Source organism: Fibroporia radiculosa (genome assembly GCF_000313525.1).
Source record: "Fibroporia radiculosa TFFH 294 genomic supercontigs, scaffold591, whole genome shotgun sequence".
Classification (NCBI taxonomy): domain Eukaryota; kingdom Fungi; phylum Basidiomycota; class Agaricomycetes; order Polyporales; family Fibroporiaceae; genus Fibroporia; species Fibroporia radiculosa.
The window spans coordinates 22305-39781 of NW_012133224.1; the positions used below are offsets into that span (position 1 = coordinate 22305).

At 50.2% G+C, this 17477-nt stretch overlaps 5 protein-coding genes across 5 annotated transcripts; 3 read left to right on the forward strand and 2 right to left on the reverse strand.

The window, feature by feature from the left end:
* Positions 1 to 275: 275 nt before the first annotated feature.
* FIBRA_01305 (uncharacterized protein) lies at positions 276 to 1244 on the forward strand (the record flags this gene model as incomplete). Its single annotated transcript, XM_012323182.1, has 3 exons — positions 276 to 301; positions 368 to 761; positions 813 to 1244. 3 exons carry the CDS (start codon positions 276 to 278, stop codon positions 1242 to 1244), a joined length of 852 nt encoding a protein of 283 aa, XP_012178572.1.
* A 71-nt stretch (positions 1245 to 1315) lies between these two features.
* FIBRA_01306 (uncharacterized protein) lies at positions 1316 to 3801 on the reverse strand (the record flags this gene model as incomplete). Its single annotated transcript, XM_012323183.1, has 17 exons — positions 1316 to 1427; positions 1482 to 1582; positions 1640 to 1808; positions 1861 to 1931; positions 1987 to 2016; positions 2068 to 2113; positions 2165 to 2239; positions 2293 to 2319; positions 2370 to 2393; positions 2447 to 2612; positions 2666 to 2862; positions 2919 to 3016; positions 3068 to 3081; positions 3132 to 3244; positions 3294 to 3390; positions 3453 to 3603; positions 3655 to 3801. The coding sequence occupies 17 exons, from the start codon at positions 3799 to 3801 to the stop codon at positions 1316 to 1318; spliced, it is 1638 nt and encodes a 545-aa protein (XP_012178573.1).
* Positions 3802 to 4159: 358 nt separating this feature from the next.
* Positions 4160 to 6349, forward strand: FIBRA_01307 (uncharacterized protein; the record flags this gene model as incomplete). The annotated part of the gene is made up of 4 exons (XM_012323184.1): positions 4160 to 4234; positions 4284 to 5506; positions 5562 to 6246; positions 6299 to 6349. 4 exons carry the CDS (start codon positions 4160 to 4162, stop codon positions 6347 to 6349), a joined length of 2034 nt encoding a protein of 677 aa, XP_012178574.1.
* A 372-nt stretch (positions 6350 to 6721) lies between these two features.
* FIBRA_01308 (uncharacterized protein) lies at positions 6722 to 12601 on the reverse strand (the record flags this gene model as incomplete). The annotated part of the gene is made up of 25 exons (XM_012323185.1): positions 6722 to 6949; positions 7002 to 7310; positions 7364 to 7418; positions 7478 to 7538; positions 7594 to 7612; positions 7664 to 7895; positions 7952 to 8078; positions 8142 to 8178; positions 8244 to 8897; positions 8956 to 9433; positions 9484 to 9503; positions 9557 to 9639; positions 9690 to 9827; positions 9884 to 9958; positions 10016 to 10291; positions 10348 to 10608; positions 10659 to 10752; positions 10802 to 10889; positions 10940 to 11035; positions 11089 to 11178; positions 11232 to 11436; positions 11487 to 11581; positions 11633 to 11820; positions 11879 to 12130; positions 12182 to 12601. The coding sequence occupies 25 exons, from the start codon at positions 12599 to 12601 to the stop codon at positions 6722 to 6724; spliced, it is 4581 nt and encodes a 1526-aa protein (XP_012178575.1).
* Positions 12602 to 14283: 1682 nt separating this feature from the next.
* On the forward strand, positions 14284 to 17118 carry FIBRA_01309 (uncharacterized protein; the record flags this gene model as incomplete). Its single annotated transcript, XM_012323186.1, has 10 exons — positions 14284 to 14409; positions 14466 to 14720; positions 14769 to 15239; positions 15291 to 16213; positions 16279 to 16386; positions 16443 to 16451; positions 16508 to 16597; positions 16654 to 16699; positions 16756 to 16837; positions 16910 to 17118. The coding sequence occupies 10 exons, from the start codon at positions 14284 to 14286 to the stop codon at positions 17116 to 17118; spliced, it is 2319 nt and encodes a 772-aa protein (XP_012178576.1).
* Positions 17119 to 17477: the final 359 nt, after the last annotated feature.

Consider the following 17477-nt stretch of genomic DNA (forward strand, 5'->3'; position numbering starts at 1 on the left):
AGGCTGTATCAGTAGGGGTCGATGGGGCTGTCGCAAAACAGTTCAAATCAGAACCGGTCGCGCGGCAAGAATCTTACCGTGACCGTGACTTTGCTGCCGCGGCGCCGTCGTAAGGCTCCTCAGGCTCGTCTTTCTCGATCCACAGGTTGTCCTACGGATGAGTATTAATCCGAATTTTCCCTCTGATCTTGACATAAGACCATCGACGGGGTCCGCCGCACATCTGACAGATGGCAGGTTTTCCGTTGTCGCGCAGACAAGAGCAATATCGACCTATGGCATTGCAGGGCGCGTATGGTCTGTAATTTCGCGTCATAAATTTTGAAAAATTCAGATTCTGACCGCATCCTACGAACGTATGCTGTAGGGAAGCCTCGTATGCTTTGCTTGCCTATCTCGATCCGTCCGATCATCGGGCAGGCATTGAATTCGACCCTGTACCATTCACGCTTGCAACCTCGCGTCCGCCCTCGCAGGGACTCGTCGTAATCGAATTAGGATCAGGGACCGGCCTCGTAGCGTCTCGATTGGCAGATGGATTGGTCCCTGAGAGGGATTTGCTTCTGGCGACAGACCTACCCGATGTCTGCACGCTTTTGGGATCAAATCTTGCCGCAAGTCCCGCAGCGTGTGTGTGTCCGCTGTCATGGGGGAATTCAGACGACGTGCGCTCCGTTGGGTCCTTGCTCGGCGTGTGCATCTCCGCCGGCGAACTTGTGGTGTCGGCGCGATTCCCGACGCATATCATATGCAGCGATCTAGTATGTCCGTTCCAAATTTGCTAGTCGAATGTCGTCGTTCCCTGTGCACAGGTATACTTCCCTGCGCTATTAGCGCCTCTCCTCCGGACACTATTACACCTCACCACTACTCCCTTTCTGTCACAAAGCGGAAGTGGGCCCATCCTCATCATCTCGTACAAGATTCGGAGTCTCGCAAAAGAGACGCCCTTCTGGTCCGCGTTCGGACTCTGGTTCTCGTTCTCGCCTGTGCTTGTCAGAAATGTAGCGATGCATGACTCCGACCGGACGGACCGGACGTGGAGCCGATTCACACCCACAGCGGATGACGACAAGACCTTTGTATTCGTTGCACACCGTCGTGCAGAATCATTGGTTTGGACAGTTCCGGAAAGTGACGAGGAATTGCTTAGAGGCGTGGGTGCATATGGAAATTCAGGTAGCAAAGCGGATGATACATTCGAGACAATACTATTGATGACAATGGAATCCATAGATACGTAGGTATGATTCATGAATGCATAGGAAATTTTATACTGCTAGTACTCAGCCATCCTGCATCATTTGATGGTATTCTAAGAACTTGCGAAAGCCTTCCTTTGTACTTCTGCAGCAATAAAGTCTTCGCATTCCACATGGCTTTTCTTGACATCCACGAAGTACAGAAAAATAATGCTGAACATTCCCCTAAGTGAGGCAGTGAGTTGCATGAGAATGTCTGCCTATCACTATTCCACTCACAGTGAGAATAGGAACACGAATGGGTAGTTGTCATTGTTGCCGGAGGCAGTGATAATAGCCGACGAAACAAAGGGTCCTATGAATGCAGATGTTTTACCAATCTAGGTGAGATTAGGTTTTAGGCGAGGATCTGATCGAAAGTATCGTGCAAGTCATACCACGGAAAACAAGGCAAAGAACAAAAACCTGTCGAAAATACCATTAGCAAACGAAGATGTGGATGCAATGATCATGTACATTTGCGGCATAGGAGAGACTTCGCTGATCATTGTCTGGCTGTACGCATACCAGGGACAGACCATCAAGCCATAGTACGCCTGGTAAAGCCTGATGACGACGCAATTCAGTCACAAAATCTCGCCAAGAGACACTGACTGACCATATCTCCCAGACGTGCTTGAAGCCAAATTTATCGGTGTGAATTCCTATCATCCCCCATATCGTTAAGATCTGATGAATGTCACGTTGACTTTGATGACCGATAGGCTACATTGAGGGAACTTACAATGATCCAGGCGACGTTGAAGCAGAGCATCTAAGGCGACTTTTCAAATCATTATTGAATATGTGTCGGGACAGCACATACCGCTTTTGTTGAAATACGGAAACGCTTCTGGACAATCCAAAACAAGCTTTACAGGACAAAATTAGTCAGATTCTCAGTCAGGGAGCATAGTACGTACTAAATTCCCAACGCTTGTGTAACAATACCGACGATGAGGAGCAGGGTCAGCTGCAATGTCGAGTAGGACACGACGCTGTACCACTCATGTTATCGTAGTGAAAACATAGCTCAAAATTAAATGCGAACCTGTTCTGCAACGTCCCTATAACCGTACTATTTGACACGTGAGCATGATCATTATTATTACAATGATAAACACGTACACGGTAGTATTCAAAACATCACCCCTACGTCAACCAGATTAGCCCAATGAAGAATCCAACCTCATTTAGTAACGCACATGAGAAAGTAGAAAATGAGGTACAGGAATGTTTGCTTAAGCTTCATGCACTCCCGGAATGCAATATACGTCTGCTTGAAACCAACGGTCAACAATGATGTCTGGGGAGGTAGCGCAAGACCGGGTCGCCGCTTCTCGAGGAAGAACCAAGGTAGTGCGCATAGGACTGGAGTTGGTCATGTTGGGTGATATAATTTGCGTCTGTAATACAACACTCACGCCAGACGCCGCCAGAAAAAGCAATTAAGACGCTGAACGCTTTAGTATTATTTTCAGTGCTTGCTCCTGCGTCCAGCCCTTTTATGATACCGACCATCACCGCGAGAATGAGAATTTCGCCCACAGAACTGACAGTAAAGGAGACATTTGAGATCCTATTTCGCGAGAGAGATTCAAAGTTTTCGTGATCATCCAGCCTAGAAATCGGGCACGTAAAACAACACAGACAATTCAACGAGTGATATGGACGAACGTCTTCTTTCCATCTGTAACATCAGCTGCAGACTTTTTGACTTCAGGGAGGTCGCGGGCGAGTCCCGGGAACGCAGCAGTCCAAAATGTCAGTGCACACTAAGAACCATGAATAGGTTGACTTCGCTTCTACTTGATCTTTCAGCCTACCTGATATGTGATTACTAGCTCATGGTTAGGACGCCTTACAACACTGGAAATCGTCTACACATACGGCCAAGGATATACAAGGCAACACCAGCTTGCCATCGTGATGGGTCTTCTACGCCTAACCACGCGAAGGATACAGCGACAGCCAAGATCGTGAAGAATATGGTGATATTCGGTCTACCAGCGAAGTTAACGTCGCGGTCAGGATGTTCAACGGATATCTTACCTCCAATAACCGTAATCAGCCCAGGCTCCAATCAAGAGCAGCACCACAGCTTGGAGGGCAAAGCTTATGCCGTTGGTCAACAGGACAATGGCATTCACTATACGTGGTTCATGGTGTCTTCAGTTCCTCGGACCTGTACAATATAATAATGCGGCGCACCGTCGCGGACACGGCCCAAATATGGGAGAACACAGTCTCCAGCACCACATGCTACTGTGAATGGAGGATAGCTTGGGTCATAACCAGCCAGGTATAGCAGGTTCTGAAATTGCGAAGGTCCGAAATTGAACCCAGACAATCCATTATTCCCCTACAGTACGAATTAGCCGCTGCATGTGGTTAATATAGCAAGAACACATACGATGTAGTAAACGTAAAACGCCCATAGTTCCACTCGCCTGGTCGTGAATTTGTCGTGTTTAGTGTCCACATCATCCAAGGAGCAGTCTACGTTCGCATCGTCGATCACAACATCCTCTACGGACTTCTTGGATTCGACCTCTGACATTCCTGAAGCCCACAGAGTGGAGGTCGCGTAAGGGTTGAAAATTGATAACCCCCGAATTCAGCGCCATTGTTGCGAAAGTTATAGATAGGCACAAGACGCCGTACTGATGACGACGAGGCAACGAGGTCCATCGGAAGTCTATACCGCGATCGTATTCAGTGGCAGCGAGAGTGTAAGTTAACAAATTGTGCTTATGGTAATAATATAATAGCCTATGAACTAGTTCTATGCTACAAGGCATAATTAGCTTAAAATTGCAAATCGACGTCAGTGTGCAGAGGACCCGGGCTTGTCCGACCACCAGTCTCTACCTCGACGAAGGCGGCAGCGTGGACAACTGCAACACCCAACGTGCTCCATGAATCGCGCGCTCTCTGTCTCGAGGGCAGTCGGAACATCCTCAGGAAGGGTTGCGGTAAGGGTGACACGTCGCGTGAGTGGCTTCGGGCTCTCACTGTAGACTGGGCTGACAAGAAATACAGCGGCTTGCGACAGAAGCTCCGGTTCAGCCGCCTAAGAAGAAGAGGAACATACTCCGTAGATTGGTATTCTACACGACCGCCGCAACCGCAACTTTCTACGTGGGCAGCGCGTTTGTTGCGTACAAGTACCCGCCGTACTATGACGTTTTCATCGAGAAAGTGCCGCTAGGCCCGGTGGTCATTCAGTTTGGTGAGGACCACGATTGGGATACCCTTACACTTCAGAAAATCATCCATTCGAGCAAGAATGCTGCTGGATATATTCAGGGACTCGTCACGGGTGAGCGGGACGGCGCCAGCACGCCCACGGCGCTTGAGAAGACCAAGGAGGCTGTGGATAGGACGAAGGAAGTGGTTGCGCAGAAAGCTCAAGCTTCCAAGGCTGTTGCTGCGGAGCGTTATCAGGACTCCAAGGACCGCCTGAAATCTGTGGCGAGCTCACTGAAGACTGGTGTGAAGAAAAATGAGGATCAGGCTCTAGAGAAGGGTTCCAAAGCTGCAGCAATCGCGGTGCACCAGGCTGTGCAGTTCTCTGAGGGTGTGGAGGAGCTCGTACGCAAGGCCGAGGCAGCGCTCACAGACAAGTCTGCAGGCACATCACGAGAAGTGACAACGACGCCTAGCCAGCCTTTTGTGCCACTGGAGGTTTCAGCACCTCATGATACTGAAGCCAAGGAACCAGCACGGAATGGCGTCGTCTACGATGCCCCATTACCCATTGGTTTTGAGCCTCCACCTGGCTTTTCTCGTCCCAAACCCCCCAAGTCCACACCTGCACCAACTTCTGTTCCAGCCGAGGTGCCATTACCTCCTTTGCCTCTCGTTGCACCCGCGGTCTCCGAATTCAGCGTCTCTGAGCCCGTTATTTCCCAGCTCGCTTCCGTTATTGACAACCTCGCTTCATATCTCAACGCAAACCCTACTGCCGCAGAGAAAGCGCGAGACATTCTGGATGCTGCGAAAGTAGACTTGACAGCATTGGCGACCCGTATTGAGGCCGTGAAGGAGGAAGAACGCCATAAGCTTGAAGCTAAGCTGGACGATCAGACGCGAGAATACACGATCAAACTACTTGAGCTCGAGATGGAGGCTCAGGATAAGCTGGATAACCAAGAACAGGACTTCAGGAAGTTCTTTGACGAAGAGAAAGCGAAGTTTGTTCACGCTTACCGGGAGAAACTTAATCGTGAGCTGCAGACACAAAGCGAGATTATCAACGAACGGTGCGTCCGTTCATCTTTGTTCGTAGGAGGTATTTCAACTGAAGTAATCACGCAGCTTGAAAGAAGAGGTTGTCGCTCAAGGAATCGAGCTTCAGCGCCGTTGGATTCGCGAGATCAAAGTTCGCGTGGAGCAGGAGCGCGGCGGACGTCTCGCAAAGTTAGACGAGCTCGCTACTAACCTCAAGCGCCTGGAGCGCATTGCTCTCGATAACTCTGTCTATCTTGACGAGAACATTCGCATCCACGCCCTTTGGTCAGCGCTCCGTGCACTGAGCAGCAGCATTGATGCATCGGTGAGGAAGCCGTTCAGAGAGGAGCTGCGAATTTTACGGCACGTTGCTGTGGCACGCGAGGATCCTTTGGTCTCATCTGTGCTCGAGAACCTTGAGGCATCAGACGTCCCCGACGTTGGTGTAGAACCATTCGCAGACCTTGCGACATGGTTCAGCACCTCGGTCGCTCCCGCCGTGTCAAAGGTTGCGCTAGTGCCCGATCAGGATGCTGGTCTTCTTTCGCATCTTGCATCGCATCTCGTATCGTCCTTCACGTTCCGGAGACAGGGTCTCGTTTCTGGAAATGATGTCCTCAGTGTCCTTGCTCGTGCGGAGTACTATATGAACGAGAAGGACCTCGATGGTGCCACGAGGGAACTCAATCAACTGAGGGGAACGGCGAAGCTACTTATGTCAGATTGGCTTGATGCTGCACGCAGGAGGCTGGAAGTAATGCAAGCCTTGGAGGTGTGTCCACGTCTATCTATATAGGTATTGGAACTAACGAATTGCTTGTCAGGTCGTACAATCACAAGCAACGTTAGCATCTCTACTTGTTGCTCAAGATTAAAACATGTCCATATTGGTAGAACTATAGCATGGACTAGACTTAATTGTGCGGTGTGAGGTGTGTAAATAAGGTACCAGACTTGGGCTCGGGTGAGTGTTTTGGTCACTAATTACTCCTTATTGGACGATACTCCGGACCGTGCACAATGTCCGAGGGCACCAACCCGTTGCCCGTAGCCATATATCGGCTGAGACTTGAACAAGTTGTGGTAGGTGGTCACGTATAGGGGCCTGACTATATCGCCAGAATTATGAGAGCATCGATATACAATGTGCATGTATCACGGAACCATTCGATGTCAGACACATACTTCATTCGCTGCAATGAAACTATTTGTATAATCCTACGCCTGGGAGGGTCAAGGTGAGTCAACTATTGTTTCTCCACAGCCGCCAAAATCTCTTTCCAATCCGCACTTGCTCTACACATCTCTCTGAACACCCCGCCTTGTTTGGAAAGCAAAGCACGAGGGGTATCAAACTCTAGTATCTCTCCGTGTCCGAGAACGAGGATGCGGTCGTAGTCTAGCACTGTCTTCAGTCGATGGGCTATCGTAATAACGATTGCACCAGCGAATTCTTCACGGATTGTCTGCTGAATCTGATCGCATGCCAGTGAGAATCCAACGACAAGGTCTACCGAGAGGACATACTTGATCATCTAGTTTCGAGTCGATCTGTGACGTTGCTTCGTCCATAATCACTATGTTGCTTCGGCGAAGCACAGCACGAGCCATGGCTACCAGCTGCCGCTCGCCTGCGCTGAGTGAGCCCGTCTGACCAATGTGGAGATCCAAGGACGATTCTGTTTTCGTCGGCTCGCTCGCAGAATCGTCCAGTAAAGACTTGAGATGGCATCTTTCCAAAACTTCCCAGCACTCTTCGTCAGAGTGCTCTGCGAATGGGTCAAGGTTGCTCCTGATCGTGCCAGAGAACAGCGAAACGTCTTGACTGATAATAGTCTAAAGAGAGCAAAATTTAATTGTCATCATCCTCCAGCTATATTATAACTTACAACATGCTTCCTCAAATCATCTAGACCTAATTTTGCTATGTCAATGTTGTCAATACTTTGCCACGGGCTGGTCAGTGAGAGTACAAGAGCGGCGGTGAAACGGGATATACGTACATTATACGACCACTACTAGGCTCTATCATGCGTAATAAGGAGAGAGCAAGAGTAGACTTCCCTACATAGATCGTACTTAGCCAAAAGGACACAATTTCACTACCATAAAGGCTCACCTGAACCTGTGCGGCCAACCTGGCAAGAAGTTAGGATTCAGCGGGCAGATTTTGTAAGTAGATCACATACCACTCCAATCTTCTCGGAGGGTTTCACACTGAACGATACGCCGTGAAGGACAGCAGGAAGTTCCGGGGCATATCTAACCACCAGATCTTCCACGATAAGCCCGCCAGTACTTGACGGCCAATACGCAGGAGGCGTATTTTCAAGTACGACAGCGGGCGCCTCCTGAGGTACACCTAAGTACTCCACGATACGCTCAACAGAATTGAAATCTAGCTCTAGCTGTGCGAGAACCCTATGAAGACGGTTATGAATCGCATACTAGCGCAGAGAACAGTCACAAACTCGTACTTTACCAATACACGCGAAGCTTCAGCAAACACGCCGGCTTGGACAATAACCAAGGCCGCGAATCCAGACGAGACAGAGCCCCAAAGAGCGAACAAGGTCGTCAAGAAAACGACAATGGACCCAAGACCTGAACCAAACAGGTGGGGAAAAGCTCACAAAGCCAGAAAGAGGAAAGTAGGAATGGACTAACAGTCGTATCGCCATTGCAGCCAACCGGACACCAGCCACTGAATGATATGTAAAGGAATATGTTAGATTCCTCAATGCTAGACCAAGTTATTGTGTGACCTACGTATACGTGATCGAACGATTGAAACTTATCGACGCGCTTGTAGAATCTATCCTGGTATCTTTCCTCCATACCGAATGCCCGCACATGAGACAGGCCCCTCAGCAACTCGTCGAACCCAGCAAATGCAGGAGATAGAGATATTGACTCGAGTCGCCGTAGATCTCGCGAGGCGCGGACATACAGGGGTGCAAGTCGAATATACAACCATGAGATGATAAGAGCGAATGGGGCAAAGGAGGGCACTACCCATATGATAACCGACAACGAAACGAGGAAGTTGAGACATCCAGATAAAGCAGCCCTGGCAGAATTCTGCAAAGCATAATCAACAGTGTTGATGTCTGAGGTAAAACGATTCAAGATGCGCCCTATTGGTGTCACATCGAAGAATCGCGACGGGGCACCAGCGAGTTTCTGCAGCATTGAAATGAAGAGAACTCTGGATGCTTGCAGACTTGCGTAATAACCGAGTGATATATAGGCGATGACAGAAAGCGCCCCGAACAAGCAGATCACCAAGAAGATTGCCAGCCAGGGTTTCACGTCGACGTCAGGTGGGGGCATTTGTTCCCAAAATGCGCCAGCTCGTTGAAGGACTTCTGCCACTGAAGGTCCCGTACTCTCATAAGCCTCACCCCACCTAGCTATGAAGAACTAGTGTAGAGCATCCAAGTAAGCCATTAGAACGATTAGTTGCAGAGATTAAACATACCTGGTTGCCAACCGTGATCAAGCGGATGAAAACCATCAAGACAATCGTCAAGAACCAGGAAAATAAGCCGGCAGCGCGAATGTAGGTCATGTAGGTTCGCATGGACACCCGGCCTTCGGCACGGGCTTCAGCCTCGACGAGCTTACCGTTGGCTGGTTTAGATATAGATTGACCTTCTTGGTGACCATTCACCAAATCTGCTTCGTTGCCGGTTTCAGTAGCCGAAGATTGAAGATCTTCTTCGGCCACAATGTCTTCCGCTGCTACAAGCTTCTCGAGTTGGCCTTGTAGTTGAAGGTCCTCGGTGGACCCCTGACGAATGATCTTACCATTGGATAGCTCGACGAGATGTGAGGCTATCGGAAGACAGAGGCTGATATGATGTGTCACCAGGATGATTGTCCGATCGCGAGCCAACTCTCCTGAAAGAGCTTTTTTGGCCAGGTGTTGTGCGGTATGCATATCGACAGCCGCTAGACTGTCCGTGTGGTTAAATCAGGCTATGAACATATCAATGCAGCCGCTCACGGATCATCAAGCAGGATACACTACCATGTAGTGAATACCATGCTTCGTGAAGTCGAGTCTAAAGATCACTCACCGTAGCTCGAGAGTAAAGAGCTCGCGCCAGGGCTATCCTAGCCCTCTGACCACCGGATAATGTGATTCCCTTTTCACCAATTTCTGTATTGCCGAGTTAAATACTGAACACCAAATGAAAATCCCATGGTCACCTGTCATGTCGCCTGCATCAAAGATCTCTAGATCCCTCTTCAAAGCGCAAGCCTCAATCACCATCTGGTATCGTCGCTCGTCATACCCATATGCCGACCCGAATATGATGTTGTCGCGGATTGTTGCGTGCTCAAGCCCTGCCATAAATTAGCACACCGTGTACAATATCACGTCGACCGCCGCCGCTACTCACATGGGTTCTGTGCGCAGTATGCAACTTGATGTCCTGCCTTGTTCAAAGTCACTTTCCCAGAAGTGCAATGCATTTCTAGAGTATTTCTTGAGCAGAAGTTGCGTATTGAGCAAGCATATGAACTTAACGTACCTCCCAGCAGAGCAGCGAGCAGCGCACTTTTTCCTGACCCGGTCGCTCCACTTACCAGAGTGAGTTTTCCTGTAGGAAAATCGACGTCGAGAGGGCCGAGCTCGAATCTTGAAGGTGCGTCTTTCGGATAAACGTCCCATCCGAAAGAAGCGTCCGAGAACCCGACTTTTCCGGAGCGAAAAGCCTGTGCATTAGAGGACATCTTCAAAGAAGAGGCCCAATCCGACACCTCTGCTTCCCCAAGGAAGACCTCAATACGCTGCATGCTCACATAAGCTGACTTCCGATCTCAGCTTCTTCGTGTAGTTTTCTGGGTGGCGAGAATCACTGACCATGAAGCAGAGCAAAGATCTGTCCCGGCAATGCCGTCATAGGCTCTTGCAGGTACGAGAATAGTGCGATCGAAGTGAAGGCTTTCGCTACTGTCAGTCTCTCTCCTGCTATCAGAGTGTAGCACAGGAAGGTTGAGACAGCGGTTGCGGAAGGAATCCATGTCCAGATGAAAGAAATGATGACTGAGACAACGTTATCCTTGACGCGCCAACTCAGTTCGATCTCCCTCGCCTCGCGTACTCGATTCGCCCACCGTGTCTCTGAGAAAGACTGTAAGAAACCATTGCACTCCAATGCAACGTTAACGCACCCCAACCGTAGAATTTTAGGAAACGGACATTCTGAAACAGCTCATTTACCAGACTCATCCGACGATCTCTGGCTTTCCACGAGTGTCGTGTGACCTTGTAGCATATCAGTATCGTCCATCTATATAATTACGTGAGGACTCACGTAAATATTGTATTTTGCCAACGGATAGTTCAGAATGTAGGCGACGACAACGACTGCCACAGCCGCGAGAGAACTCCAGCCCAAAATACTGTATGTCTGTTGGTGAGATAGTAGGACAATATGTGGATAATCGCGCACCGATACAAGAAAACCATCGCGATGACTAAACGAACTGGGGCAGCAAAAACTTTGGAGAATTCCCAAAATCGAAGGGCAACGGAATACGCATCACCCCTTCGTGATGGAAATATGAGTATGAAGCGTTCTGGACTGGATATGCGACATACTGCATCAGGTTCACAATCTTGCCTAGATCGGCACTCCCCCCGCCCTGCTCCTGATCTGGACTATCATGTACATCGCGCCGTGTCAGTGCCCTGTACAGATATCTCCGTCTGTTAGAGCCATTACACGCCAAGAAAGAACCCACTTGTAATGAAGCGCACAGAACAGCTGACCGCGCGTACGCTCGTAACAGCGGCGAGTGTACCATGTTTGGTAGAGGTCCACTTGCGCAAACGACAAGTTCGCTATGAACGCAGCACATGCAAAGAGGAAGGCTCTGCGCTTTGACTCGGGCGATGGATCGGCGAGTGCGGAGAGAATTTCCTGTAGGGCATAAGGCGGAACGAAGCCTAGGGTAAGATGAGCTAAATGAGATACCTCCGCAGAACAAAACACTCACCGAAGACAGCACTCCACATCTCTAACAGGACATCTAGGATCAGATCTAAAGAGTTGGAAACAATGAGAAAGCGCAGCAACGAGTGCGTAGGATGTCTGCAGATCGCTGAGCTCCAAGACATCTAGATGAACCTATTGCATACGTACTCTTCGCGATACTTTAAGTACTTGTGAAACAGGTTCTTATGCGTAAAGTATGGAGACAACGCCCAGACGTCGCCTTCATTTAACGTGCGCTCTCCTGCCAGTGGGAAAATTGGCTCTATGAAGGAGAATGTCGACCAGGACCACAAGTTCACGCTATCCTCCGGCATGGATAGTCCACTCGAAGGAGCCTGGAAACCTCTAAGCACAACTGCAAGAATCATGAAGTGGTCCTCCTGGTCCACTCACCTCGGTGCCCTTGGCGACATTCTTCGCGGGCAGCATAAGCTGTAACGGCAAAGTTCCAGCTATCCAAGCAAGGCCAGTCGGCCAGATAATTCGAACCATGTCAAGCGCAACTAGCTCGGGGCGGACCTCGCTTTCCATAAGTCTAAGAAGTGTGTCTGCCAGCGCAACCCCCGCATGTGTCAGGTAGAACAGGATCAAAAGGTATGGTGGTGTAGATGGCGGTCGGAATAACAGTCTAAAGAGTGCATATAGCTAGTGTTCGTGAGTCTTAAATTCGAACTTTGTAAGACTGGATACACATACCCAGGTTATGGACGCAACGACGAGTTCCCTCAGTACGCTGGGCTGACCATTCACTATCCCCGCATAAGCTAGTACAGTCACATATGCCGCACATTCTACCAAAGTACCGATTGCCAGAGCTCTACATGTCCAGGCTGGTGGGCTGCTTATGGGCTCTGAGGGACCTTCTAGATCGTCCAGAGTAAGGAAATTTCTGAACGGCGAGGTGAACGCCCTCAACGCCTTCCGGAAGCATTTTGGATAGCGAACAGCGGAGAGGATATCGTTGAATAGTAGAAGCAGTCCTACGCACACGGGAACGAGGGTACCAAGGATAAATTCAGGCTGTCCTAGTTGCACCTTCGGGGCGACAAAGTCAACATTCAGGCTGCCATTCTCGAGATATCTCTCGATTGACAAGAGCTGCTGGTCCCAGATCATTACAGAACATAGACTAATTGTCCAAGGTAAGTGGAGGTTGGTCGGCGTCGCCAGAGACCAATTGGCAGACTCCAGCTCGATCCGCACAACCGTACCCCCGTATACAGGCTGTAATGGTTCACACGTTTCTCGCACCAGGAATATGACGTACAAGCATGGCGTAATCGCAGTATAATTGCCGTATTGTAGTATTGTACGAATGTAAGTATGCAGTTGTACGTAGATTTACGTACACACGTATTCCAAAGTTGATCTGCATCGTACCTACATGAAAAAGCCGGAAAACAAAGTACTGTAAATGTGAGCGACGAGCAACAAAAACACCACAAGGCCGAGAACAATCTGTCCCTGGCCGACTTGACGTCAAGATAAGTCGGCGGTAGTCGCGGCGGTAAGACACTGAGCCATGCGGAGGAAGCGTGGCGGTAGAGCGTAAAGACTTGCAGCCGGCTCCGTCAGAAGAGCAGGGACTTTGAGCCCTCAGTCTTCTCTTCTACGTTGTCATCACTGATTATAATTGGCTAGTGAATCTATGACGCCAGTAAAACGTGTATAATTCGTCGCTGATCGTAAATCTGACTCCAAGCGGAGGGATGAATCTGAAAGGAATACACAAACTCGGAATGGGTGATCGCAAACCCGCAGTTTGATTCGGGTCTGCACGCCTTTGTACGCGCATAGTAATATCTGACCGCGGGCAATTGTCTCGCCGAAATCAGCTCACACTTATGGAACAAACCGAGTCACTCAGTAAATGACAAAGGCGTATTAGGACGTGTCAGCGGCCATGTGAACTAAAATTCGAGCAATGCGGTATATGTACCTGATGCAGAGTGGGAACCTGCGTTGAGATGTCACGTCGAGAGTCTACTAGCACGGGAATGAGACGAGGCGTGGCAAGAAATCATGCCACTGACGGATCGGAGCAAGAGAAAACCAGCGTCTGGCACAGCGGGTTGTACAACCCCGACTGGCTGTGTCGACCAAGGCATCAGACAGTGTGTTTTGTGCCGACAGCGGGACCAGGAATAGTAGATGCCATGTGCAGAGTCCGGAGAAAGAGCGACAAGAAAACAGATCTCGGCCTGTTCGCGGTGCTTGTGCGAAAAGTGCCTGTCAATTTCCAATTAAACGTGGGCCTGAGTGTGCCAGAATTCCCAGCAACCGAATAATATCTGCCAGTTGAGCGGCAACCAGGCGGTCAGCTGGTGCGGGGTAAGAGCGCTGAAAGGCGGAGAGAGCGACCGCAGCTGAAGTATAAAGACAGGTCGAGCAAACTAACAGCGGTGTACGACATTCCGAGCACGATAGCGGCAGACCAGGAGAAAGGTTGCAGAGCGAGACTCGGAAAGGCAGGCCACGGTTTGTTATTGAGCGCGCGCTTGTTCGCCTGCCGGAAGTGCGAGCCGCGTTCTCCTTCCCCCCTTCATAATCTTTCTTGCCACTCCACCCACTCTTGACCCTATACCTCATAATTACCTGTCCTCGCCCACTCATCGTTGTCGAGACCATCATACCCTCTTTTTCTCTTTTCTCTATCTGCCTACTGCTCAGCTACATAACCCCAGCATTCGAGCGCTCCTGAACCACCGTTTCATTATATCACCCCACTCCCGTCGTTGTCTCATCCTTTGTCCGTCCCAGTGTCGTCGCCTGCATCACATACTGTGCAACGGTTGAACATGGCACCAGCATTAAATCACCCTACGGGCGTGAACTTTGTCGACGAGCATCGTCCTGTAAACGCGGATGCAGCGACATACTACGGGGGCGAGGAACAATTCAGTCGCTCACGAACATACAGTGCGGTGAGCTCAAGAGCTTTTCTCTCCTGCAGAATGTATTCATATTTACTCTCTTCCAGTCGTTTGCTCACGGATATAACCCTAAGCGTGCGGCCTTCGACAACGACTGGGTGCGCAGACAAAGACGCATGTCCCACGATGAGAAGAGCACCGGTCCCCGGCGCTTCCTCATTGACGTGGAAGAGACAATTCGCGTAATTCTTGAACAAGAAGATACCGACGGAGACTTCCAAATTAGCGTCACTGATGCCGGTCCCAAACTCATGTCCCTCGGCACCGCGACGAGTAATGGCTTCAAGAGCTTCGACATTCGGGTGCGTCTATCGATGAGACACAATTAGCAATCACTGATGTGTGTTCAGGGCACGTACATGTTGTCCAACCTCTTGCAAGAGCTCGCTCTTGCCCGTGACCATAACCGAAAGCGCATTGTCCTAGACGAAGCGCGCCTTACCGAGAACCCCGTCGATCGGCTATCGCGTATGATCAAGAACTCATTCTGGCATGCACTAACGCGCCGAATCGATGGAGACGGTCTTGAGATCATCTGTGCAGACCCGAAGAACCGCACCGGGCGCGTGAACCCGCGGATATACGTGCCCCACGGTGAGCCGGCGATGGCAGAGTACTACAGGAAGGTTGCGATGCAGAAACCGCACCTGAATTTGGACGTGCAAGTCCTACCTGCGAAGCCGGACGACCCGCACTTCGTGAAGAGCTTGAACAATAAGCCGGGCATTCTTGCACTTGCAATGAACGAGGTCAATGATGCCACGGGCGGCAAGACGCTCAAGGGTATTCCATTTATCGTTCCTGGGGCTCGTTTCAACGAGGTGCGTGCAATGGCTACCTAGCTGTGTAGCATACCGCTGATACGTGAACAGCTCTATAACTGGGATTCATACTTCATCTCGCTTGGGCTGCTCGTCGACGGGTACGTAAACATGGCGAAGGGCATGGTGGACCACTTCATCTTCGAGATAACCCACTATGGCAAGATCCTCAATGGTAGCCGGAGTTACTACCTTTGCCGAACGCAACCTCCATTCCTGACCGACATGGCGTTGCAGATCTACAATCAACTCGATCGGTCAGATATGGATGCCAACCGTGCATGGCTGAAGCGTGCCATCCGAGCCGCCATTAAGGAATATCACACTATCTGGGTCGCGGAGCCACGCATGGATCCGAAGACTGGACTGTCACGATACCGCCCCGATGGACTCGGTATCCCTCCTGAGACAGAAGCGACGCACTTTACTCATATCCTGGAACCGTACGCGGCAAAGCACGGGCTATCCGTGCTCGAGTTCAGCGAGCGATATAACGATGGAACGATCAAAGAGCCGGAGCTGGATGAATACTTCCTACACGATCGCGCCGTGCGTGAGTCTGGACATGACACGACGTACCGGTTTGAAAAGCGCTGTGCGAATCTTGGTACGATTGACCTGCAGGCTCTACTGTACAAGTACGAGGTGGACATTGGGACGGCTATCCGGGAGGTGTTTGATGACGAGCTCGAGTTGGAACAAGATTTCCCACTAGCGCCATTTCCGCCATCACCCGAAGCATACGCGAACCCCCACCGGGTGAGCTCTAAGGCACGGCCGCAGACAAGCGCCATCTGGTTCGAGCGGGCAGAGTTCAGGAAGAATATGATTGACAAGTACTGCTGGAATGAGAGCAAGAGCTTGTACTTTGATTACGATACTGTCCAGGAGAGGCAGATCTTGTATGAGAGTGTTACCGCATTTTGGACGCTCTGGGCAGGGTGTGCGAGTGAGGAGCAGTGCTGGAAGCTGATGTGCGTAATCATCCCCCTTATATCCATCCCGAAGTGAATTACTCCACTTACGCCGTCGATCGCAGTTCGAACTCCCTCAAGAAGTTCGAGGTGCTCGGGGGATTGGTCTCCGGAACAGAAGAATCGCGGGGAAAGATATCTCTGGACAGGCCGAACCGTCAGTGGGACTACCCGTGAGTCCGTTCTCACTGACTCTGGCATTACCGCACTGATTCTCAGCATTCTTTAGCTATGCATGGTTAGCTTGTTCTCTCGATCTGTCAAGAATTTCTATTGAATTGCGTAAATTTTCAGGCCTCCTCATCAAATCATGACGTGGGTGGGCCTCGAACGGTACGGTTACCTCGAAGATGCGCAGAGGCTAGCGTACAGGTGGCTCTATATGTGGGTCTCATCCACCCAAGGAATCGACGTAGTGTGTGCTGACAGACATGTCACAGGATGACGACTGCCTTCGTCGATTTCAATGGAGTAGTCCCCGAGAAGGTCGGTAGTTTTATGCGTGTATTTGTCTGATTTTGGCTCAAAGCAGCCCATGTCAGTTCGACGCAGTCAAACTTTCCCATCTCGTGGATGCCGAATATGGCAACCAGGGTGTCGACTTCAAGATGGTACCAAGAGAAGGTTTCGGTTGGATGAATGGCAAGTGCATATATACTGAAACTATGAGACATTGATGTTGAAAATCGACTGTAGCTGCCTACCAAGTCGGTCTGTCATTCCTTTCGACCGGTATGCGGCGCGCTGTCTCCGCGTGCACCTCGCCCGAAGTCGTCTTTGGCATCCCATCGGGTCAGCAGCAGACGAACACGCAAGCATATCCGACTGGTGGTACGGACCCTCTCGACCTAGCTATGGAGCACCTCCAGCTGTCGGCCCCTCATCCAGGCTTTCCCTCTGCGTGAGGGAAACCATCGAAGGAGTTCATCTCTTCTTTTCCCTACTGCCGCGCTATCCTAATCCAGCATCCTCGACATCGGGGTAATCCTATAAGTTTTATTGCCGACGCACTTTTTCCAAGTCACCCGAATTCCTGCGATGCCCCAGCGTTAGAACGTAGATGTCGCTTCCACCGTGTACAATACCCGCATTCTTGTCTCACAGATATTTCATGCAACATAGATTCAATGATTTTGAGATCTCGTCCCCAGACGTGTTGAAAGCACCGTTTTTGTCGAGTAACCGATTTTATTCCAATCTCCATATGTGGCTGGCTGGGGTGGCGCGGCTAAAGGGTTCACTCACAATTGTCGTGGCGGTATGT